The 25830-nt window shown below is 45.0% G+C and overlaps 1 protein-coding gene across 1 annotated transcript in view; it reads left to right on the top strand.

The window, feature by feature from the left end:
• The first annotated feature begins 7534 nt into the window (after positions 1-7534).
• Positions 7535-25830, top strand: part of XPO7 (exportin 7) — a 64398-nt gene continuing 46102 nt past the window's right edge. The window contains exon 1 of the mRNA XM_059730692.1: positions 7535-7597. Within this exon, the coding sequence (XP_059586675.1) occupies positions 7556-7597 (42 nt within the window). The 5' untranslated portion in view covers positions 7535-7555. The remainder of the gene's footprint in view (positions 7598-25830) is intronic.

The raw sequence follows: 25830 nt of genomic DNA, 5'->3' as shown, positions 1-25830 counted from the left end.
CCTCCAAACACAGACCAGCACATCCTTCCCCATTCTGTTCCACCACTGCCTTCCCTCCATGCAGTCCTGTCTGCTGATCTGTTGTTCAAGTGGCACCTGCAGAAACACAGGTGTGACCATGACAGGTTTTCTTATGGGGCTCTGCAAACAGCTGTTTTTCTTTCTCTCTCTCTCTCTCTGTCTCTCTCTCTCTCTCTCTCCATCCATCCATCCATCCATCCTGGCTGGGCCTGCAGAAAGGAATAAGATTGAATAATTGAGGCCAGTCTTCCTTGTGCTGATCTGCTCACATGGCAGGGGGGGTGGAGTTTACAAGTGCTCTACCTTGCTTTGACTTTCCTGGGTTTCTTTGCAAGTCTCCACTGGCCTGAGATCAAGGCTATTGAGTGGTTTAGAGCTCTTTCAAGAAGTAAAGACTGCTAGACATGGAGCTAATCTGTGCTCTGGAGAATTTCCCAGGAAGTAAAAGTGGGAAAAAAGGGGGTAAAGAATGGAGAAGAGAAATTGGTGGCAAGGAGCTGCTGCGGCAACTGAGGCAGAGATCATGAACTCTGGCAACCTGGGTAGTACAGGAGTTTAATTGTTGAGGTCTCTTATCTCCAGAGGGCTGTGCTCCCAGCTAGAAGGACTGCTGAAGTTAGCAGCTAGCCAGGTAGTTGGTGGGTACCACAGACCATACACTAGATCTCCCAGACCTGAGGATCAGTCAAATGATCATTTCATCTTCTCCCACATAAATGATATGCTGATGTTCAGCGCTTTGCTACCAACCTGCCATGAGGCAGAAAAGAGGCACCAAGAAGGGAGTTAAAACAGAGATGTAGCCACTTCTCTGCAGGCTGCCTGTCGCACTGTATCTCAAAACACTGTGCAACTAGGGCTGAGTGCAAAGCATTTCAAGCATAAGAAAAACCTAGCTGAACAAAGAGGAGAGACAAATGTACGCAGCAGCCTATGTCCAAACCCCAACTAGATGGGAATTAAGAGGAAGGAGATTATGGAGGAGGGTGGCACAAGATGAAAAAGGTGAAACTTAACTGTGATGCTTCTCTGAGCTATATGTACGGCAGTTGGATGCCATGGTGAAAGAGATCTGATCCTTGCAGGTGCAGCTAGGATGTGCCCAGTTTGCTTTACAGATGCGAGTGCTGAGCGAACATGCAGCTCAGAGGCTAAAGGATCACAGGCTGAGGTAAGGCAAACACTTGCAACATCTTCCTCTGCTGTGGAGCACCCATCTCCTTGGATTTCAGCCGTACTGTACAACCACACCTCGACTGGCAATCCATGCCTGTGGCCAGTGCCTGGCACACCCAAACTTAGACCCAGGGGCTCTGGAATTGGGCACCCAAGATGCAAGACAGCTGCTGGGCCAACTATAAAAAAAGACGTTGCCAGCTGTTTTTCCCCAGGTGCCCTGTAGTCCCTTCTCCCAGCAATTTCATAGAGTCATAGAAGACAAGGGTTGGAAGGGACCTCGGGAGGTCACATGTAGTCCAACCCCTTGCTGAAAGCAGGACCAGCCCCAACTACATCATCCCAGTCAGTCGATCCAGGCCTTAAAAACCTCCAAGGATGGAGACTCCACAACCTCTCTAACCTGTTTCAGTGCTTCACCACCCTCCTAGTGAGAGAGTTTTTCCCAATATCCAACCTAAACCTCCAAAGCAACTGCAGACTCTCCTTGTGCCTGGAAGGGGGGATGTTTGTGCCTGAAAGCTTGCAAAGAACAATTTTTCCAACCATGTGGTTGTCCTAATAAAAGACATCACGTTTACGCAAAGAACCTTGTCCCCTTAGACAATTTTTTCCAACTATTTAGTTGGTCTAATAAAAAATGCCAGCTTTACCCAAAGAACCTTGTCCCCTTATGTCCTTAGACCAGCATGGCTACAACCAACACTCCTTAAACCTCCTTGACTTTTCACAAGCTCCCAAGAAGTTCCCCTTTTGGACTTCCCTTGCTTTGCGGTGACGTTGCTGCTGGCTTGGTCCCTGGGTGAAACCTTTGCAACAAAAAAACTTTTCTGCTTGGTCTGCATTGGTGGTATAGTGGTGAGCATGCCTGCCTTCCCTGGGTGTAACCGCATTGCTTTTGTGCGCAGGACTCCCCCCCCCCCCCCCAGCACCCTTGGGTGCCAAGGCTGAGACTGAACCCTACAGACATCCTCTGGGGCAGGAGCTAGGATGGGAAAGGAAGGCATGGAGAGGGGGTGCTGGCCCCCCTGCTAAGGACATGGCGGGGCTGCACCTGCCACCCCCTCACAAGCCAGGGCAAAGGGGGCATGCAGCAACCTGGGGGGGTGCATTTCAGCAGGGGTCCTGAGCACTGTGGAAGCCAGCAAATGCAATGCCCCCGAGGCCGGGGGCAGCAGGTCCTGCAAGGCCAGGCTGCTGCAGGAGCTGGGAGCAGAGCGGTGCCCCAGCTCTGGGCACCCCCAGACCTGCACCGCCCCGCGGCTGCGGCCCCTTTAAGAACCATGTAAACAAAGCCCGGGCCCCGCCAGCTCCCCCCCTCCCCTCTTAGATTCTCCGCCGCCGACGTCACTGCGCCCGCTACGCCACCTGCGCGCGCCGCGCCATTCCCCAAGCCCCGCCGCGCCGCGCCCGCCGCCATGCCGCTTGGCGCCTTACGCCAAGTGCGTGCGGCCGGCGGCGCAGTGCGCAGGCGCGGCGGCCCCGGCGGGGTGGCGGGGGGAGGGGGGCCAGAGAGGAGCATGAATGGAGCAAAATGGCGGATCATGTGCAGGTGAGGAGGCCCCGGGGACGCGGCCTGGCCAAGGGGGCGGCTGCCCCGCTCCCTCCCGCCGCCCTCGGGGCCCAGGGGCCGGGGCCCGCGCTCCCCCCGCGCCTTGCCCCGGGGCAAAGCTCTGCTGCCCGGGGGAGCGGCCCTTGCAGCCCCCTCCCTCGCCCTGCTGCCCGGGGCACGGGGAGGGGGTTGCCAGGAGCTGGGGGCGCCAGCCAGGGGGGCGAGGGGGCATGCAGCACCCCGGGGGGCTGCAGCCCAGCCCGGGGGGGACCCCCTCCATCCAGGCAGGTGCTGCGGGGCTGGCAGCGAGGTGCTGAGGCTGGGGGCGCGGGGGCAAGCTGGCGCGTGGGAGCGAGCGGCCTGGCGCGTCTGCTAATCTGCGGGGTTTCCTTTGCGCCCCAGAGCCGTTTCGAGGATTCGTAGTGGGGCGCAGGGATGTCCCGTCCGAAATGCAGCGTGCGCGGGTTTCCAGGCTGGGACGGGAGTCCCTTTTCCTCCTCCTCCTCCCCCTGCGGTTGTGTTTGCCTCCTGAAGGCTTGTGGGTGGGGGGGAACGGTGTTTGCCTCCTGAAGGGAAGCGGTGGCTTTCCCAGGATCCGACCTGGTGGGAAGGAGCGGAGTCAGTGGAGCAAATTGCAGCAACCGGAGGTTGAAGTTGGATACTGGGGAAACACGCTGTCGCTGGGACGAGGTGGTGGACTCCATTCGCAAGGCCCGGCTTGGTAAAACCTTGGCTGAGATGATATAATTGGGGCTGGTTCTGCTTTGAGCGGGGGGGGTAGGACCGGATGTGACCCCCTGAGGTCCTGTCAACCCTCATTTTTCTATGTTTTATGTGGCCAGATGTGATGTCAGGAGCGATTTTCATGTGACAATGTACCTTGAACAAGGTAAACGCTCACCCGCTACCTTTCATGAACCAGCGCAATGTGCAGATGGAGTATGGGGATAGCTACCATCTAGGAAATAGCTTTTTTTATGTAATAATGGTAATTGGACTTAGCATCTTGCCGGGCTTGTCTGGTCCCAGCCCAAGTGCAGGGAGGCTGGACCTGATGATGTGTAAGGTCCCTTCTAGCCCCTAACAGCTATGAAACTATGACTCGTGAAGTAGGTGAGATAGCTGAGAGGCTGGGTAAAAGGCAGTGACTTGTGGATAGTTTGTTTTTGTCGGTGTAACTGTTAAATAAATAAACTCTGCCTTTGCTACCTCTGTGAGCCACAAGGGTGAGCAGTTTAATAACTTAGAATATAGCATGTGTAATTCTCAGGTTGTCTAACAAGGCTGAAATTATATCCCAAGCAACCTAGATGATGATCTTTTAGGGATTGCTGCATTACTCGATAACTGACAGACCATACAGGTACTAGCGAATCGCTTTTTTCCTTATTTGCCAGTCGGGGCACAACAACTTCTGAGACCCTCAGGGTCTGGTGACCCTGTGTTTCTTGCTGTTCTTGTTGCCTTAAGCAAGCTTTTTCTTTCTAAAAACATTGAGTCAAACCAATGGAATTTAAAGCTGCAAGAACAGGATTAACACCTAACGTAGGCATGGGTGCGCTAGTTAAACTTTAACATCAGAAGCTGAAAGATGTTCCACTTGGAGAATATATTATTTGCAAGTACTGTTAAGTCTCTTGTGGCTCAGTGAGCAGGATGACAGGGCCTAAGTACAGCTGGTGCGGAAAGAGAAGTTACAGGTGGTAGCTGCCTGGTTTCCTTAATTCTTTCTCATTCCCTTTCTGATACATTTATCTGTGTGAAAGAATGAAGGACCAGCTTGAAAGCATTTAATCTAGTTCTGTTCAGGGTATAAGTTCTGTCAGTTCTGTGTTGATTTCTGGACATAGAAAGCTAGAGGGCATCATAGATTATACAAATACTTTCAGCATCTGTTAGAGGGCTTTCCACAATCTAATGATAATCCAGTCCTTTTAGTGTCTTGTAGCTGCATAAAACTTGGCGCTCTGTTATTAGTTAAGCATGCTGACGAGTACAAAACACCTTTTATTATCAAAATAAAATAGGGAAACATTGTCTGCATGTTTAGATAACTCAGAGCGTTGCCTTTTTGCTGTATATCGTGGTACCTGGTCTTGTTTTGGATAAAGAGGTGTGTTTCGGATATGTTGATAACATTTGGAAGAAGCAGGGTAAAATCCAGAAGAGTAGCTGCAATATTTTGCTCAATTTTTAGTTGTTAAATATTGACTCATATTGTAGCTCTGGAGAGTTAGGAAGAGCCATTAGAATCAGCAAGTTCATACTTAATACAAAAGCTTAAGCTTATTTAGATCTCATTACTAGAATTACTAATTTTCATTATAAAGTGAGGCTAACGGTGGACTTTTTAGAAGACCACACAAACAACAGAATACCATCATTATTCCATACGTCTTTTGTCCTAAATTCATAAGTGTTAGTTTTTTGGTTTTCTTTAAAAAAAACCACTTTTATTTTCTTAGCAGTCTCTTACAGCCAAAGGCAATTGTGCAAGTTTTTTTGCTGGACAGTTTTTGAGAACTGCTATAACAGGCTTTAGGATTGAAGAAAAGAGTGACAGTGATAGTGTGACAGTGAGAATCCTGTATTATAGTTGCACATGGCTGCATAAACTTGTGCAGCGTTGGAGGAAGCCTCCTTTCCCTGTTTACAAAACAAAATTGCCTTCTGTTTGGGTAAAGCTTTTGCCTGCTGCCTTTGAAGGCCATTCAGATTCCGTCTGGTATAATACAGAAACAAGGGGCATAGAGATGTCATTAGAATTAACATTGTGGGGAAAGGAATGCTGAGTTCCCTTTGGTTCAGTTCTCCCCACTTTTTACTGTGTGTTTCTTTTTCTATGCTACCTCTTGGATGTGATGATGTTCTATAACTTCAAATGGGAGAAATTTATTGGGAGATATCCATTGGAAGTCTTTGCTTAGAGCAGGGGCATAGGATGGTTGTTCTGTGGCTTTAGATACTGAATTATTCCTGCAGGTTCCCCTGGATGCAAGTAAAAGAAGTCATTGCACTCACCAGACACTTTTGCCCCTTGTTTTGCTTTCTAGGACTCCTGCTTTTCCCTGTGCTTCAGAATCTGACTCTTGTATTTTTGCTCTTATTGCAACAGGACAGGTGCTTGATTAGTACCTTCATACTGTAGGAAGAGGTCAGTCACTGGAGCAAACAGAGAACTTATCATTGATCGTTTGCACTTGAAAAGCAGTAGGTTCAACTAACATGGGCAAAAGTGAAGGGGCGTTAATCATAGGATTCCAACTCCTAATTGCCTGATGGTGGTTAATTCCAAGTGGCACTGGTCCAGACTCTGAAGAAGCTTATATCTGTCTTTTAAGATGGGTTGAGGTATGCATCCAGGTCTTTTAAAGCATTGGTGAGAAGCAGTGAAAAGTTAATCCTCTCATTGCAGAAATATTGTATCGAAAACAGCAGGCAAATGTGGTTGGAAGCATTTGGATAACATCTGTCATTTGCATGAACTGGGAAACAGATTTAAGAAGCAGAAAATTGAGTGACTGAAAATTGGAGAGTAATGAATGTTTCCCCTCGAAATACAGCATGCAGTGCATATAGCTTTAAACATGAAGTTGTAGTGAGTGTGAAAAAGCTGTGTGCATGTATCTTTGCAGATTTTCAGGGAAGAGCATCAGGATCTTCTCACCTGTTGGAAACAGCCTCTTGTGCAAGTCTTGCAGTCCTACCTGCGCATCCCTAATAACCCCTGAATTTTTGTGGTGTGGTGTGTATCTGTGTCCAGTCCAAAAAAAACATTGCCTTAGATCAAACACAAAATCTAATATGGCTCGGGACATCTGTAACACGCAGTGTGTCCCAGAGAAAACCCTTGAGACTGGTTGCATGTTTCCCATTTGATATCTCTATAACTGTGTGCTTGCCTAGTAAGACTCACAGTGTAGCCTGTTGCCTGACTACAAATTGCTTAGAGTACTGTTTTCATTTGTTTTACTCCAGGCTTTTACCTTCAGCATGTCACTGAACTGACTGAGAGCTCTTATTAAGGACTTATCCTAGAATAGGATGAGGCGTGCTCCTGGACCAGGTGGAAAACACTGTTCAGCTAAACATAGTGTTGGCAGCTTTTCTCTTGCAAATTAGACTTTTTTTTTTTTTTAAACTATAATTTACTGTCCAGCTACCAAGAAACAGAACTGCTGCCTAAATTAATGGTATGTGGATCATGATTGCATTTCTAGGTTCCATGCATGTATGTATGTGGGAACTCAGAACTGCTTATATGATCTGTATACTATTAAGTTAGCCAGCAGTTGTGTATATGTTTGTGTACATACACACGTGCACACCTCTGTGATCTAACATCAAGATAATGACAGAGTTTAAGAATAAAATGGGTTGACTCCACCTTATTTTGACTGCTCAACCTGACTGTTTCCATTCTGTCCCTTAGTTTACTTTTAAGTGTCTCATGGGATGTGCTGCTTTTCTAGGAAGAAGATAAGATACTCAGTCCAAAAGATACATAGTGAGCCAATGCCTCTGAGAGGAGCTTTCTCTCCTCTTCAGATTGTTGCAAACTTGTCAATTGAGGAGAGGAAAGGAAAGGAAAAAATTTGCACTTGCTTCTTTGTGATTTTTCACCCTTGTTAGTAACCTACTAAAGTCAGGGTGAAATCTTGATCCTGTTGAAGAAGTCTTAAGGTAGTTTTGCCAAGAACTTCAGTGGTCCAGAACTCTGTCCTCAGTTTCTAACTCATACATCTTCTATGGTGCTTCATTTGAAGGTCTCACAGCATCAATTAATCTTTGACTCAGCCGTCTGACATGCACTGGACCCATGTTACAGATGATGAAAGAAAGGCACAAGTAAGTGAAATGGCAAGGTCACCACAGTGTCAGGGCAGAGAATAGAGTGCTGGAGTTGGACTCCTCCTTCCTGTTTTAATGACTAGACTACAGTCCTGCTAATATCCAACGCTAACACAATTCAGGAAACCTTTTCATTTTAAGAGAACACTGAACCTTGTGTAACGCAATGAGTGACTTTATTTGCTGATCATGTTGTCCTGTTACCCTTGGTTTTGGGCAGCGCCATTGGTTTTATGAGTCTGCAAAGCTTAGGCCAGGGGCAGGCAAAGTGTTTTGGCCGGAGTGCCGAAAAAACCACAATGTCTACCTTGGAAGGTGCCAGAGTGCTGACATACTGGAGCCTGGAGCAGCTGTTTGCAGCCTCCCAGCTGCAGCTGGCCCACGGAGCCCCGTCGGCTTGTAGTCTCCTAGCCGCCTGCTGGGAGCAGCCCGGGCTCTGTGGTTGGCAGCAGCTGCTTAGAGCCTGGGCTGGCAGTGGTGTGCTGAGAAAAATGGCCTTGCATGCCATGCTTGGTACATGTGCCGGGGATTGCTGACCCCTGGCTTAGGTCTAGTATAGTGAAGCACAAAAAAGTCATGTTTTTACTGGCGAGTTTAAAAAGTAGAGAAGTTAGCTTCTTGCTACTTCCTCTTTCCAGTGCAAGGAAGACAAGTGTCAGTAGACTGTGGTACTCTTATTCAGTGGGACTGACTGTGACTGAGTTACATGTATATCCTTTCCAAGCCAGAAGGGAATGCTTTTGTTAATGGGATTACCTGATAACTGTAGATACAGCAAAGTATAATATGGTCAGGTGCTCTCAACTCCTATGCTCATAATTTTGCCATGCTGATAAAGTCTAGACACCTCAGTTGCTCTCACTACCTGACCTATGTCAAGTGTTTTGCTGTTGCTGTTCCCATCACTGTCCAACTGTGTCACTGTTGAATCTTTCTTTCTTTAAACTAAATGCTGGTTTTGCATTTGGAGGAAAACAACACCTTGAAATGGCTCAGCTGTGACCCAGATTAGATTTGAATAAAATCATCAGAGATGCTGCAGCCTAGCAGGTCCACTGAATAAAGTATCAAATGTAGCACAAATATATATAGCTGTACAGTGTGGCTGTGATGCATGTATTCCCTCACACTAACCATTAAAGGCTTACACAAAGTGAACCCAGATACTCTTAAAAATGGGTGCTACATAAATGCTCAGAATAATACCTGCTACATCCTGGTTCTGTTCTGTCAAATGGATATTTAGTTTCAGTAGCAAGTTCTCACTAGTTAAATTTTGTTTTGTTAATGCTTATGACAGTCTTAATTCTGTAGCAGAATTATCTGAATTAGTTACATAGAAAATACTACTTTAAACACTGTTTTAATTTTGGAATATCAATAGAGTTCAGGGAATAAGAACTCCACCTGAGTGTTGAGTGCATGGTGGTGTTCTGAGTGCAGGTGGTAAGGCTTCTTCAGATTTCCATGAATGTCGATGATGAACGCTAATTCTCTTTTTTCCCTATTAACATACCCTAGTTGTAGTACTTTGTCTTGGAAGTTTGGTTGAAGAGTTGCTTTTAACTAGGGGTGCGCTGCTAAAGATTTTGGGGGGGGGTGCAACCAATAGCCAATTAATGAGCCATATGGGCCAATACCAATCCGATTGCCAATATGGAGCCTGGCAGCTTAGAGTGCAGTGTCTGGCTGGTAAGTCTGGAGGGGGTGCGTGGGGGGGGGCAGATCAAGGCCCCTGCAGTGAGGGAGGGTGTGGGGAGGGACAGGGGCAGGCACTGCTCAGCCAGGGCAGGGGCAGCAGGGAGCCACATGCAGCTTTGGGGGGGGGGGGTGGATCCCACCACTATACGCACCCGCAGGGGTGGCATGTGCCCGCAGATCTGTGCACAGGGCGAGGATGGGCTGCCACTGTGGGCTGAGGCCTGGGGGCAGCGCTGGGCTCTTCCTGGTGGGGGAGCTGGGCTGGAGCTGTGCTCAGGGCAGGCAGTGGCAGTGCTGGGCTAGGGTAGAGGGGGTATGGGGAGGGGTTTACAGCCACCCCAGAACTTGCCGTAGCACGCTGCCCCCCTCCCCCCCAACCCTCCTCTCACAGCACTGCTGCTGCCCAGACCAAGTGCAGCCCCCTCTCCAGGAAGAGCCCAGCACTGCACCTGGCCCCAGCCTACAGTGTCAGCCTGCCCTCACCCCATGCACAGATCTGGGGCAATCCCACCCCCCATAGCTCCCCCAGGGTGTGTGCGTAACAGCAGGATCTGCCCCTCACCCCACCCCTGCTGGGCAAACCCTGCACCAGCCCCACTCCCTTCCACACTGCACATCTACTTTTAACCCTCCATGTAGGAAGCATCCCTGTTTAAATCTGGGTCTGCAGCTTGAAATTTTACTTTAGAACTGAAAGAGGCAAACAACTTCCATCTATAGGGTGGCCCAGCTGCCAATGATCACAGTGGTAATTTATGAAACCCTGTTAGGCTGTTTTCTTCACCCTTATCAGTGCAGAGGATTGGTCTCATGTTTCAGTGATGTTTTCCAAAGCATGAATCTTTCTGGTGAACTCATAATGGAGCTGAGCATCCTTGTGCTTCTTTGGCCCCAAGGGGCACTGAAGGGGGTAAACACCTTACTGGAGACATTTGCTGCCTTGCAGGATTGGGCCTAAAAAAGTGTGTCAATTTTTTTCAGGTTATCCTTTGAAACCAAAAGTGCTTGGGAAGAGGAGAGGATAGGATAGTGTCATGGTTCTTTAATTATGTTGAACAGGGTGCTCAAATCCTGGACTGTGCTGTACAGCAGATAGTTTGGGTGTGGTGAATGCATCTGTTCAGTTATTCATCCTCTTTCTGTATTGTTAGTAAAATCTAGAATACAGAGATGATGGAGCATAATTTAAAAAAAAGGTCTTTGAGGGCCATGCATTTATCGGAACAGGCAGACAACAGTCAGTTAGCCAGGTGCTGTTAAACAGGAAATATGATTGCTGAACATGTTGGAATTTTTTTTTTTTTTTTTTGAGCCATTAACGTTAGTATGTTGAAAGTGGCATCTTGATACCTGGCACTGCCCTGGGTTGCATTGCATCATAACTGCTGCAGCTGTGGCAGCTCTGCCATTGGGCATAGGATAAAGGGAAAGGAAATCCACCCAGATACTGCTTGACATTGCTTTTTGTAGCATCAGTGCAGCTTTCTGTTGAGGCTTTTCAGTGGCTGCAGAGTTCCAAAGTACTAGGAACTTACTCTGCTTATGGCTTACACCCAACCCCTGAGTTGGCTTGCAATATAGCATCTTGAACGATGCATCCCACTTAACTGTATAGCATGTCCCAGGTCCTAATGTGTTGTCTTTTGTTTACATTGTAACAAATATCTGTTATCCCTTTTGTTGGTTAAGTGTGTAAATGCCTTAAGTACACAGGCAACTACTCAGTTGGTTCAATAAAAGAAATCATCCACAGAAATCTGTTTCCTGCATATTTTCTGGACCACTGCAGCTACAGCATCCCTCCAGCACTACCTTATGTACATAGAACCTCTTCACCTTGCTGTCTAGTTCATAATGTGCACTTTTTTTAACTGGATACTTAGCAATATTGATTAGGAGCTGTTGGTTTCAAGGCCTCGATCGCAACCCTGAAGTGACTGGATCCTATCAAGTTCAAGGCTTCTATTAAGGGCATAAGGCCACCCGAGAAACAAGGTTAGGAGCCTTAATGAGGTGTAGAATGCTTACAGCAGATTGCTTCTATGGTTAATGAGCATTGTTCACACTGAGTTTAGATAAGGGCATACTTGCTGTCTAGGTATACCATTTCTTTTTCCTCCCCCAGTTCCAGGGCTCTGCACTTCAAGGGAGCTCACTATACGTGCATTTCAGCGCTATAATGTCCTCAGATGATGGAAAACTCTCTTAAATCCATTCCTTCCCAGGCTCTTGTTGAAGATGATTTGGGCTGATCCCAGCTCATACCGTAAGAGCATTTATCCTGTCTGCTTCTAGGTTTGTTTGTTTTTTATTTAAAGCTTCATCTTGAATTCCCAGCCAAGCCTACTTAAAATGAATGTCCACTCTTTCCCCTGTTCCACATTATTAAAGGAGCTTGGCAAACTGTATTTTTAATTAAAAATGCAGAAAGAAGGGAAGCAGATGAGATGGTATAGAACAGGACAGGCAAAACGCAGTTAGCTGCTTATGTAGATCAAGTAGATTGATATTGTTTGAGTGTAAGTTGATCTTAATTTGATTTCTCGTAATGGGGAATTTAGGGCTAATGGCTCAGCCTTGCAAGAGGAGACTTTTCAAATGGGAGATGGATGCTTCTGAACCGTTCCTCTCCTGCTATGTCATATCAGAGGAATCTACAATAAAGCGTGTGTGTCACTAGATAAGCATAGTCTAGAAAAGTAAGACTAAAGGGACCTTCAGAGGTCACTTAGTCCAACCCTGCCTCCTACCTCCACCAGAGGCAGGATCATCCCTAACCAAACCACCCTGTACAGATCCATAACCTGTTAGTAAAACGATGCAGTCAATCTTAACACAACCACGAGGCATAACACCTTACCCTGCCACAGGTAAAACAGGGGGACAGTGGTGTCCAGTATAGGAAGTACTGACAATATGGTCAGTAACAAGTCCATTACTTTGTACCACTCATTCCTTTTTTTTGTTATTTCATGCTTCAGCTGGACAAGTGCTAATATTTGGATATCAGTTTGTTATTCTAGATGTATGAAATAGTCATTTTCTTCAATGAGTTGATACCCTCCACCCTCCCTTTTCCTCCAAAGCTTTTATTTCATTAAAACCATCTTCCTGCTTTCCTTGCACTTGTTGTCATTGTGTAATTCCTTCCTCTACTTTCCTTCTCCCTCCCCCAAAATGCATCTTCAAAGTGCATTATAGATTCTCTTTGTATGAGGAAAAGAGGAAACTGGGACCAGTTAAGTGACTTGTCCAAGGCTCCACAGTGATTAGTGGCAGAGCTAGTATCAAACTGAATTGTTGTTGCTTTTGTGAATCCTTTGGTCCTTGTGGCCTCTCCTTAAGAAGATACTTGCACATTCTCAATGTGTGCATTAAGGCTTTTCAGTAATTGCTTGTCCAGTCTTTTGGGTTCTGTTACCTGGTAATTCAGGCAGCCATCTATAAACCTGTAAACTATTTTGTGGGCATTTCTGTGGTGCTTGTTAATACAATATCTGTGTTTTTCATTCACTAATACTAAAAACTGTAGTTTGATCTTAAATCTCGGGACCAAAGGAACAGGTTATAACTGGCTGTAGTTCTTTTGAGTGCCCCCTCATCAAAATAATTGTTTTCTTTAGTGTGGGGGGCAGATACTGGGGAAATGTGGAAGCAACTCAAACGTTTTCAGATGCCTTGACTAGTCTGTAGAGTACAGAATTGCCTCAGACTTTCTATTTGTAAAAGTATTTGTCAGCATAATTTGGAATATTTCACTGCCTTGTGCTCAAATCCGATCGTTGGGATGGAAGGGAGGTTCCTCTAGTCCAATGTATCTGCAACAAGTAGAAAAAGGGTGCCAGCTGTTTTCTGTAAATTAACTGTTCCTTTTCCAAGCCATTTACTTCTGATCCTGTACAAGTCCCCAGCACCCAACTGATCAGTTCTGTGACTGGGCAAGTTCATCAGAAAGATTTTGCTAGTCAATAAATGTATCCTTTTAATGGCTTTATCCTATTACAAGGTTACCAGCAGGCCACATGTTTTTTGTTTGTCACCAAGATCATTTTGTAAAGGCAGCAGCTGCTGTTTTTACTGTTAAATGCTACCACTTCAGGACCATCTTTAAATCCCTTCCATCCTTTCATCTATTGCCAGTAAAATGAGCTCAGCATCAGTATACCCTCTAGACTCTCAATTCCAGACCTGTAAAGGATTGATTTCTCTCTTGAAAAGGCATTCAAATGGTCCTTGAACACACTTTTCCAAATGGTGTATCCCACCCTGCACTCCAAATTAATTGTACTCTATTTACTAAATGTACATTAGCTAGGAATGTTGTTTCTACACAATCCAAATATTTTAACTTAATTTCCTATTTGAAGGCTCTATGCTCATGTATCATTAGTCAGGAGTGTTTGCAATTGCAGGAGTTACAGTCCAAGGACACTGTACTGGAAAATACTGCTGAAGAAGAAATTGTAGTAGTGGTGGTTGATACTTGTGAGGGCCTCAAGTTAAACAAGTCAGTTCAAGGTGAGTTTGCATACCTTGCCCTTGTTTCTGCCGTTTCATGGATGAAGAGATATAGCTGCTTTGTTTTATCACAAAGGAAGCAGCCACCTGGGTATTGAAAAGCTGTGGAATCAATTAGGGATAATTTTGTTTTAGTGGGCCCTGTTGTATGACGGGTGTCTCCAGCCTCTTCCTGCATTTGTGTAGTTAAATATTGCTAGTAATGCACAGGTGAACACAATAGCCTCTGTGCATACCAGTACCTTATGGGTAGCTTGGCTTTCTGAACTTGCTGTAGTTATCCAAGCAAATACTTATTTCTTAAGAAGCTGATACTCCTTTTTTATAATACACTGTAGAGTTATGAATTTGCACTTAGACACCAGTGATTTTTATAGAAGAGCTTAACTTGCTCAAAATATGGCATCTGTCACCTGCTCTTTCCCGTCTCCCCCATATTCAACAGAATGGTCTCAGTCTTGCATCTGCATATAATGCTCACTCTGTGTGTATACTGCTTCTCCTGTTTCTGCTCGGCTGGAAATTGTTGACCTCCATCAAATGAAGAGATCTGGAATATAAAAGGAGTCTCAGTCCTAAAAATTAATTGGGTGGAATGAATTTTGTCACATGGCAGTATAGATAGCTGTACTACAAAAAGCAAAGGGAGGTAAAGAATTGATTCTGTCCCCCGCTGTAGTAGCGGAGGTGTCAGTGGCTGCTCAAATCTTTTTTGTTGTTCTCCCAAGTCGGATAAAACAGCTGTCGTTGGTCCTGGGCTGGCTGCACTGCTTTACCTTCTCATAGTCTCTCCACTGCATGGCTTTCTTGGTGTGAAATTCTGTAGCTTACCTACTCCTAGACAAAGATGTGGTTCACAGCACCCAGAATACCGCCTCCCAGGCCAGTGGAGGTTGGACCTTGGAAAGGTTCCCTTTCAGGAGCGTGTGACACTAGCAGTGGTACAGGACCATCTTCAACACGAAGCATAAATTGGCCTAAAGATGCATGCCATTACAGAAGTAGATTTAAAATAAGAGACCTACACACACATTTCCTAACCAGAGCCACAGCCCTTCTATCCTTTGATCTGGTGGGACTAACTTATTCCCCAGCTCTGAGATGGGGGTGGGGAGGGGAGCATTTAGCCCAGCTCACAGTAGCATGCTTTCTCTGCTAATGACCTGACCATGGTTACCGTAACTCCACTGAAGCTGTCTTGTCTGTGCCATTGTTTTACCTTTCTTCCTGGTTCTGCAGTAATCCCTTAACAGCCACCTTTTATTTAACTGTGCATTCAGGCAAGCGGCAGTAGAAAACTGGACATTATATTCAGACTACGTAATGTAGACATTTTCCAGGTTTGGTTTAGAAGTCACACCTGCCAGAGCAGCAGCTTTCAAAAGCATCATGCATTAGACTGGGTTCCTCAAGGCCCTTACTTTCATGTAATGTGCAGACTAACAGGTCCCCTAAGATGAGTGGAACAAGAGACCTGGGGAAAACCTTCATGTGAGGGACCTTGCTGCTGTGTGATCTCAGTGCTTTGCAATAGGTTGTGTTTAATTGTAGTCTTGCTAATTATTTGGATTTAAAATCTAAACCAAGACTCTTCCTTCAGATGAGACTTAGCCTGATTAGACTCCTGGCCATATAAACAAGTAGGATTTTTTTCACTTTCTGCAGTTCGCTTGCTTATCATGTTTCTGAAATGAATGCTAAAATGCAAGGGCTTCTTTGTTTGACGGGCTCTTGGCTAGCTTAGGCTGTGGGTCAAATTACTGTTCCACTAAAGCACTGTGATTTGAGTCAGGCTTGCAGACTCCTTGGTACATTTATTTGGATCTTGTTATGACCAAGTGTGTCACAGAACTGCAAACCCCAAATACACTAGGGCAAAATATCCATCACTTCCATGTGATCAGACAGAACTGGAAAGCAGTTCTGTCCCGTTGTAGGAGGAATTATCTAGGTTCAGGTTATGCTATGGAACCAAGCAGGCATTGACCGTGCCTCTGATTCCTTTGATCCATAATTACTAGCCCTTGCCACGTGTGTATACAGGTTGCTGTACATGCAGATCCTATTTAAAAATATATTTATAGTTGTCTTTTAAAAGTTTTGCCCTAAACCTGCTGTCAGTAACTGCTGGCTGCCGAGATATAATTAGCTTTAGTCCCACTCACTGAAGGCATGCTTCTGTATCACTGAACTAGGCACCCTGTTATCTTTCCTCCTACTTTTAGTCCCCTTTAGCAAATTGTCATCCTTATCGGAGGAACGTAGCTGAGTCTTGGTAAAATTATGCGGAGGGATTTATTTGCATCTGAGTAGTTTAGTTTATTGAGCAGTTTCTGTTGGATGTCAGCAGTTTCACCACCCACTCAGGCTCTCGCATTCTTATGCTTTAAGCTCTCAGGGGCAGGTACTGCCTTTGTTTCTGAGCTATATATTCTTGTGTGTGCAGTGTTGATCTTGGGCTAAGGCATTATGGTAGCTGGTTATGATAGTTGCTGATAAAGAAGTGCAGTTCTCTTCAATTAATGATAGGCACGTACATTTTGCCAGAATAAAGGAGCCTACCCCTTTGCTGTCTCGGAAATAATCCTTGCAGGGCACATTTGTGGTATACAGAAAGGGTATCACCAACCATTCCTGTGTTTTCAAGCCTAGTATTTGTCTCTCTGGGTCAGCATGTGCAGGAAGCTTTGCATAGCCTTTCCGTTTATCATCTTGAGCCAGGTGCCTTGAGTCACTCTTCACAACTAAAGAAGGATGTTTGCCTGGAAGGATGTTTCTCTTTGGGGAGGAAATAAGAAGTTTGTATTGGTTTCTTGATAGATGCAAAGAGATCCCTGTGGATATTACTGTAATTAATAAATAAATAAATAGGTGATGTGATAGAAGTGCATAAGCAGGCTTGCTTACTCTGCTACTAGGGGTAAGTTGAAATGGATGATTATTGTTCAGATTTTCTCATTAGTGACAGGCATGTGTGGAAGCTTTAACATAACACTACAGCAATGGTATCTTTTAAGCGCATAATAACAGGACTCTTTTTCTCAAGTTCAGCAGATAGTTGCATTATTCAGCTTTTTTTTTTTTTCTTCCTTGACACACCCAAGCTTCACTGACTGACACATGCGCTCAACCTTTAGTCACTTTTAATGCAGCAGGCCTTTACTGTTGTGATTATATCTTTAGGACTGGGCTCGTGAACGCACAGGCTTTCTCAGAATACTTTCCCCTTTTCTACTTTGTTTAGATGGAGTGTAAGCAAGCACTGGTTGAGGACTTTGAATAGCCAAGGTTCGAAGGCCATTGATTAGCCTGGATTCGAACAAGGATTCCTATGTATCTGCAAAAAAGTTGCATACATCATAGCACTTCACCCAAACCTTCATCACTAGTAATAATTTCAGGAGTACTGCATGCATCAAAGAAAAACTGTGTGGATTACTAGGCAGACCATGTGTAAAAGAAGGGAATGGGATGGTTTTGAAAAATACCAAACACCAACACAGGTGGGCCTTTGTCCTATTTACTTTAAATTGCCAGCTCCGACATGGGGGATCTGATGTGAAGTGAGCCATGTAGTGAATAGTTCCAAAGATGCGTGTAATTTGTGCTGCTTTTGTTGGCAGTTTTCTTACCTCAGCATTATGATGTCCTAATCATGTTGTATGATCCTAAGGATCGATAGCACAGACGTAAAGAGAAGCCCTTTGTATGCTTAGCAGTCTCTGATGTTTTCAAGGTGTGACTTGGCTTGTAGCGCACACGGAACTCAGAAAATAGATGTTAGAATAGATTAAATGACTTGAGACAAAAATAACTGTCCTAAACACGTTGCTGATCTCTGGCAAGAGGAAGGTGTGCATGTCTCATGGAATTTACCTTCTGACTATTGCAGTGTAAATTGCTTCAGGAAAAACCTGCAGGGCATCAAGAAGATTTGGCTTGGGCTTGGGTTATACCAAATGGGCCATTTATTTATTTATTTATTTATTTATTTTTAGATGCCCGAAGTGATGGGGATAGATCGTTTGCCTGTCTTAAAAGCATTTGGTTACGCTGTATGCTCCAACTTAATGTTCTGGTTCTGTCATCTTGGTACCAAACATACATTTTGTCAGTTTTCTGAAATGGTGAGCTGTCAGCACGGCAAAGTCGAACTCTTATTGAACAAAACCTGCTTAGAGCTTATTGCAGCCCTCTGATAAAGAGGGTCGTGCTTAAGCAACCATGTAATATAGGATCAAGTCCAGAGCCATCCCCCGGGGCTTTTTTAGGTAGCTGTTATTTTCTTCATGGTATTTATTATCTGAAGATGATGGCACATTGTTTATATTTGCTCTGCGGAGAACTATTTGATGGTGACACTTTAATTTGTATTTTTGAGCTTTTTGTCTTGTAGCATAAACAGATTGAATCAGGGTGTTTTATTTCTCATCCCAATCTGTGAGTTCACCAGATACCGTCTGTGGGAAAACATTGAGGCCAAGACTTGGAGAAATGTTTGTCTGAAGTTCAGTGACCAACTTTGGCCTGAATTTCAGGAGTGTTGAGAACAAGCAGATCCCATTGAAATGAACAGGAGGTGGTGGGTACTCTGCACTTCTGAAAATCAGACTCCTCCCGTCTCTCACCCCCCACTCCAGGTTTTTGGAAGCAGGTAGAAAAACTTTAGAGCTTTACATACTTAAAATTTACTTTGAGCTGAAACTATGTGGTTCTGGTAGGTGCCTTTCCTACAGTGTCTGAAAAAAAGTTAAGTGCTCAACAGAAAATGTTGTTTAGCTAGATGGAGAAACAGAAGTGTGGGTTTTTAGGTATTTGACTGGTATCAAAGTCCTTGTGGCTTGCATCTGTGTCAAGGTGGTGATTTCATAAGAAATAGATACAGATAAATGGCTGGGAATGGGATGGGGAAAATGCAAGAGATTTATTTTGGTTCTGTTCTGAATCCATTTCTTTTTAGATGCAGGTCAGGATTTGAGGACCATTGCTGTTGGACTCGGCACTTACCAGTGTGCTTACTTATGAATTTTGGAATGATGAATTTTATCCCATATTTTATATAGTATGCTGTACTATTCAAGTTTTTAGGGACTTGATTTTCAGCATGTAGGTGCTAATAGCATGTGTGATCAGTGTAAAACAATCCAACGTTGGTTGGGGGAGAGACTTGTTTGACCTCCTCTCTACCTCCTGCAATTTGATTAATCTCCCTCTTGTGTCCAAAATGGCAAATTAAAGTTGCTATGATGTGATTGCAAAGTAACGGTGCAAGGAGAGTTGTCCTGTGGTGGCTGGAAGAGCTCATCAGGACTCCTTCCTCTTGGTTAAGCCCCTTAACTGCTTTGCATGTATGAGAACGAGGATAGTCTCTTATCTCAAGTGAGTTGAGGCTTAATGTTTATGAAAAGCATTTGGAATTGGGTGCAGTGGGTGTTTGTGGTTGTAGGAGTTTTCCTTCCATCTGTTTTTGGGTTTGCTTCAACTTGGCCAAGTGCCTTTACTCATGTTAGTGCTATTTATGTGTTTAAATGGTAGCTCTCAAGTAGCATTTCAGCTTGGGAGTAGTTTGCTGTCTCATGCTCTCTCCCTTATCTAATATACGCAGGGTTCCTGCTCCATAATCAGTGCGCTAAATGGCGTTTTTATCTTGGTTAAAAAGGTAGATGCTGCTCAGTCTTGCCACAAAATAATCCCCACCCATTTGTTGCCCGTAACAACCGGCCATCTCTGATATTCAGAAGCTGAGCAAAGGCTGAAGTAAAGCTCGCCTGATTTTCTGTGTCCAGTGGGGGAAGGAAGAGAGACCTTAGCCTTCTGTCACATTGCAACTTCGTGAGAATATGTTGATGAGGATTTACTGTTGCAAACCTCCAATGCAACAGCAGGACAGCTGAAATGTTCTGCTTATTAATGTGTTGAATAATCTAGTTAAAGCAGACAAGAAGGAGAAATGTACATCAGCAAGGCTTTCCCTAGAATAATGCCAAAAGGATGTTCATCAGGGGAAATGAGCTGATTAGATTACAGTTGCAGCCTACTGTGAATGTTTTCAGGCTGTTTGAGAACATTAAATTAAAAAAAAAAAATTACCGTTCATCGACTTGGGCTAAGCGACAAACAGTAGGAAATTCCAAGCTGACATCCACTTCACCCTTCAGCTGTCTTGTCGTGCCTTAATGTTTCTGGCAGAAATCCCCCAGCATGAGACCCTGTCTGCTGTTTGCTTCTTTGGGGTCAGCTGAAGAAGATGCATCAGCTTGGAATTGACTCAGCATTTCTAGATGGGGACATGAAGCAAAATTATGATGAATTAACTGCAGGTGTGAAGTGAAAGCACATTAAACCTGCATAGGACTATTTGGTTTAGGTTAATATGGACAAAGAACACCTTTGTTCATGCAGCCACATAGGTTTATTGTGCTTTAGCTAAATCATCTTAATTTTTCCTAAGTGTCCCTATGTAGACAGGCGCTCTGCCATTAGAAGACAGTGCTATTAATGCTTATACTCTGTGTGACATGAATCCTTAGGGTAACATTGCTGTGACTTGAAATTCTCCAGAATAGGAAAGGGGTTGGGGTTTTGCTTGAATTTAGTGCCTGTGGAAGTAGAACATCGATGATGATGCTGTCAAGATGTTGCTTGCCAAATTCAGTAATTGCCACACTTGAGTACATTTCTGAATTGGGGCCATTTAAAACACAGTCTGTGTAGGATCCCCATACAACTTGACCAGAGCTCTGCAACCTTTTTGTGACTTTCTCTGTGAAGCTGATGCTGGGTGTCTCTTGAGCAGGCTGCCAATTCATCTGCATTGTTCAAAATTACATTAGTGGTACGGAGATGTGTCCTTTAGAAGCTGGAATGACCGCCCTCCTTGCCATTTTGATTAGGCCATACTTTGAATCCAGGTTTCCAAAGCAGGGAACTGAGGCTTGATTGTTAACTCCCTGTAATGGCATATCACCTTCCTCCGACAAAGGAGAGATTTGCATTGGCCTTTTGCATGTGGAGAACATATTTTTCTATTCCTTGTTGACCTGGTTCAAGTCAGTAGCCTTTTCATCTTCGCTTGCTGTATTCCCCTCTGCTTGTGTTTTTATCATGTTTCCCAGCCTAGACAGAGCTGCCATAAGCTAATTGCCACTGGATGATTGTAGAGTAACAGAATCTCTTCCTGGGCAATCCAGCTGGCCATACATTTCAGTCTTCTAAATGACAAACAATTGGCCCTGTTCTTCCCTGTGTAGAAATGAGACTCATTCCCTAAAAACAGGCATTTGGGAACTGCTGCCTGCAGCATTGATCCTGAAATAGCAAGATGCTTGGGGCTTAATGTCTCTCTTCAAAAGAAGGTACATTGGTGTACCTGATGGGAAATTTACCTTGAAGGTTTTTAAAATAAAGGTCCTGATTTCATATTTTCCCCTCTTGTCTGTTGCTTAGGCTTACTTTAAAGAAGTGGATCCAAGTAGCTTTATTTTTTTTGTCCCCCAACACTTAAGTTACATGTTTCTTACGAGCGCAAAACAGTCAAGCCACATTTATTCTAAGAACCAAGTTCGTGCTAATCATGCTTTGTGCATGAAGGATATTTTGCCATGACAAATGGAAGATGATGTTAAACTAAGTGTCTCTTTTTTTATTTATTTAACCTGAGTTGAGGACACTAGAGCAGAAGATTCAGTAGTTTGCCAGAGGATAAATAGAACATTCTTTGGTGGGGAGGGAGGGGCGAAATGTCATGTGCTGGCCTCTAACGAAATATTAAAGAATGGAGAGCAGCTATAGATAGTTGTTGTACCCCTTTTTGGAAAATATATTTTTATTCTTGCTTTAATTTTGCAACTAGAATATGACATCAGTGTTCAGTAATAGTCCTCTTGCAGAACCATGTGATGCAAAGTTTTGTACTGCTGTTAATGAATCTGTGATGGCTTCTGAGCTTTTGGTTCATTGTAGTTACGAAACGTCTGGTATTTGTTCACCAGTGTCTTGTATACCAAGGTAGTTTAATTTAGTAGGACGCTAAGATTGATTTATAGTTTCTTCATGGATTCATAGACTGTGAGGCTGGAAGGGATGTCGGGAGATCGTTGGGTCCAGCCCCCTGCACCAAGCAGGAAAGGCAACTGGGAGTCAGGTAATACCAGCAAGGTGATGATCCAGTCTCCTGTTGAAGATTTCCAGGGCAGGTGATTGCACCACCTCTGAAGGGAGCTTATTGCACAGTCTGGACACCCTAGCTGTGAAGAAATTTTTCCTAACGTTGAGCCTGAAACTGTCTTCCAGGAGTTTGTGACCATTACTCCTGGTTTTCCCCAAAGGTGCCCTGGTGAACAGTTGTTCACCGAGCCCTTGATGTACACCCCTGATGTAGTGGTAAGCCGCTATCAAGTCCAGTCTCAGCCTTCTCTTTTCCACCCTGAAGCATCCCAGGTCCCTCAGCCTTTCCTCGTATGGCTTGCCGTGCAAGTCTCCAATCATATGGGTGGCCCTTCTTTGGACTCCCGCGAGCTTTACCACGTCCTTGCTGAAGGGCAGCACCCAGTACTGGACACGGCACTCCAGCTGTGGTCTCACCAATACCAGTAAAGTGGAAGAATCACTTCCCTAGTTTTGCTGGAGATGCATTGATTGATGCATGCCAGGGTATTATTTGCCTTGTTGGCTACAGCATCACACTGCCGGTTCATATTCATACTGCATTCTCATATTACCCCCAGGTGCCTTTCATTTGTGGTGCTGGTCAGTTTGGCATTGCCAAGCCTGTAAGTGTATTAGGAGGCTTTTTGTCCCCAGGTGGAGCACTTTACATTTCTCGGCATTGAGCTTCATCTGATTCTGATCTGCCCAAGCTAGCCGGTCTAGGTCCACCTGTATCTGCAGCTTATCTTCAAGCATGACCACAGTCCTCTGTAACTTGGTGTTGTCTGTGAACTTGACCAGCGAGCTCTTTACTCCCACATCCAAATCATTGATAAAAATGTTGAAAAGCACTGGACCAAGCACTGATCCCTGAGGGACACCACTGGCCACTTCTTGCCAAAACGACATAGAGAGTTCTAATGAACAGATCTGGGTCCTACCCCACAGGCAGCTTTGTACCCACCTAACTGTCTCACAGTTAAGGCCACAGTCCTCCAGTTTTCTCACGAGAACATCGTGGGATATTAGATCCAAAGGCCTTTTGGAAGTCGAGCTATACTATGTCAACTTCTTTTCCCTTATCCAGGTGGTGAGTTACCTGATCATAGAAGGAGATGAGGTTGGTAAGACCAGACCTGCTGGTGGCAAAACCGTGCTGGCTGTTGTTCTGAATGCTGCCTTCTGCAAGCCTTTTGTATATAAACTAGCTCATAATGCCCACTGGAAAGCAGGAGGGCTAGCTCTTCCTGCTTCTCCACACTCCTGGCATTAGTGTACGGGCACCTGAGTCCTTCTAACGAGGCCCTCAACATCCTGTCACGCTGATGAAAAACTACTTCCTCAGCTTCCACAAGAGTGGCTCTTCTAGTGTCCCTATCAATGGAGCTTTCTTGTATGTCGGTCCCCGGGCATGCTCCAGTTAGTGTTTCCCCGTCCCTCAGCCCCATCTAGAAGATCAGCCATCCTGGCCATGAACAGGGACTTACCTCTCCACGTGAAGTGGATGCTGTCTCTTCCCAGGAGTTCTCTCTCCCTGAATTGTGCGCTGCGATCGAGGAAACCAAAGCCCTCTCAGTGGCACCACCATCGGAGATGTCAGTTCACTTCCTCGATACACCTTCCCTCCTAGGGCCATGGTCTGCAACAGGGGGCACAGAAGAAAAAACTACCTGAGCCCCGGAGCCCTGTAGACACTCATGACCCGGTCCAGATTACTCCTGGCCGTGTTGTTCGTTCCCACATGGATGAGGCGCATGGGGTAGTAGTTGGAGGCCCTAACGAGCCTGGGGATCCTCTCCTCAATGTCTCGGATGTGAGCCCCAGGGAGACAGCAGACCTCAGGGGCTAGGGGGTCCACACGGCAGATGGGTCCCTCAGTGCCCCGCAGGAGGGAATCCCCCACTACCTCCACCTTGCACCTCCTCTTGTGGGTCAGAGCAAGCTGCTTACCTTCCTCCTCCTCTGTTGTCACCATCAGAGGCTTCTCATGCATAGGGAGGGGAGCATACTTGTTGTGCGGGGCCAGGGGAGGAGCCCTGGCCCTATGTTTCCTGGAGCATGCATTTTTAAGTTTTGCAAAACAGCATCTCATTTCTGACTGGAGAATGCACGTGGCCAGACTTCACCCTGAAGTGAATTTTGCCAGCCACTTTATAAACTGCTGAAAATAGACTTGTGGTGAAAAATGACACATGCTGGCAGATGCTTAACCACAGCTATGTGAACAGCATTACTATAATAATTGCTGAAGAGCTTGTGGAACAGATTGCTAAGGCATTAAGGAAAGCCATCCAGGCATTTGCTACACCTTTAAACAGCATGGTTGTTTTGGATGGTTTTTGATCCCAGATTTATTCTGGGAGGGGGCAAAGTAAGATGTCAGGACATTCACAGCTTGTTAAATCCAAGGGAGGAGAATGATTACATTGGAATGAAATAGAAATGTGAATTCCAGCTTTTGAGGAGCTCAGCCTTGAGGTTTTCATGTCTTGTGAAAATGGAACAATTCATCCCAAACTGCTAAAGCAACTCATAGTCAAACAATAGTTTGTTGCTTCATTATGACTAAAAGCTCACTGATAATGTGCAAAAGAGGAGAGAGAAATTTCTATATTTAGGTTTCCTGTTCAGAATTTCAGTCAAAGGCGTGGCCCAGCAATCAGCTGGTTAATGTTAATTATGCATCACTGTCTCTTCCCCACCAAAGCAAACAGTCTTTGTTTTAAAACTGAACACTGAAGGTCAGGGATTGGACACATTCCTGAAGACTTACCCTGGTTACTGTAGGCTGTGTACCATGACAGTTTTTGAAGTTCAACCCATTTATTGATATAATATGTGATCTGCTTGAAGAGCCCAAGGAAATAAATATCCATCAATGAAATGTACCTTTTGAAATAGTACATATAAGTCTATCATCAGAAGAACTCTCTGGCTGAATCACAGTTCATTGTAGATAATTCCTGGCTATGTAAAAGTGAACCTGCTATATGGATTTGGGTTGCAGCGAACAGAGGAAGTCCCTATGTAAAAGCATCTGCTGTGTCCTTTAGTTGTTTAAGGGTTGTTTTGTGCTTGGGTCACTTTATCATGCACAGGGTCTGAGATGAAACTCAAGATGCTTCCAACACCAGAGCATGTTAGAGTGAGTGGCACTTGATCTATAAAAGGGATAAAAATTAGACTTATCACAGCTTTACATTGTCCAAACTAGGTCTGAACACTCTCATATAACATGAAAAAACAAGCCGTCTCAGCCCCTGCCCCACTCCTCCCTCACTGCAGGAGCCTTTGATCTGCCCCTCCCCTACACCCTCCTTGTTTTTCCCCCCACACCTCTTCCACCACAGACTTACCAGCTCTTCAAGTTGCAGTGCTGCGTATCAGAAATCGGTATCGGCCAACATGCCTCCTTAAAAAATGGCTGTTGGTATCAGCCCCCAAAATCTCTATCAATGCACCCCTAAGGGCAAGCTGTGGTGTAATATCTTTACCATGACTTCAGCATGGCTTTTGATACGGTCTCGGACAGCATTGTTACAAGCGAGTGAAGGAAGTATGGGTTGAATGAATGGGCTGTAAGGTGGGTAGAAAGCTGGCTGGATCATCGGGCTCAATAGATAGTGATAAATGGCTTAATGTCTAATTGGTAGCCGGTATCAAATGGAGATTCCCAGGGGTTGGTCCTTGGGCTGGTTTTGTTCAGTATCTTCATTAATGATCTGGAAGATGGCATAGAGTGGTCCCTAAGCAAGTTCATGGATGACACCAAGTTGGGGGGAGTAGTAGATATGCTGGAAGGTAGGGCTAGGATTCAGAGTGACTTTGACAAATTGGAGGATTGGACAAAAAGAAATCTCAGG

Source organism: Alligator mississippiensis, chromosome 7 (genome assembly GCF_030867095.1).
Source record: "Alligator mississippiensis isolate rAllMis1 chromosome 7, rAllMis1, whole genome shotgun sequence".
Lineage (NCBI taxonomy): Eukaryota > Metazoa > Chordata > Crocodylia > Alligatoridae > Alligator > Alligator mississippiensis.
This window is presented reverse-complemented; position numbering and strand designations above follow the sequence as displayed.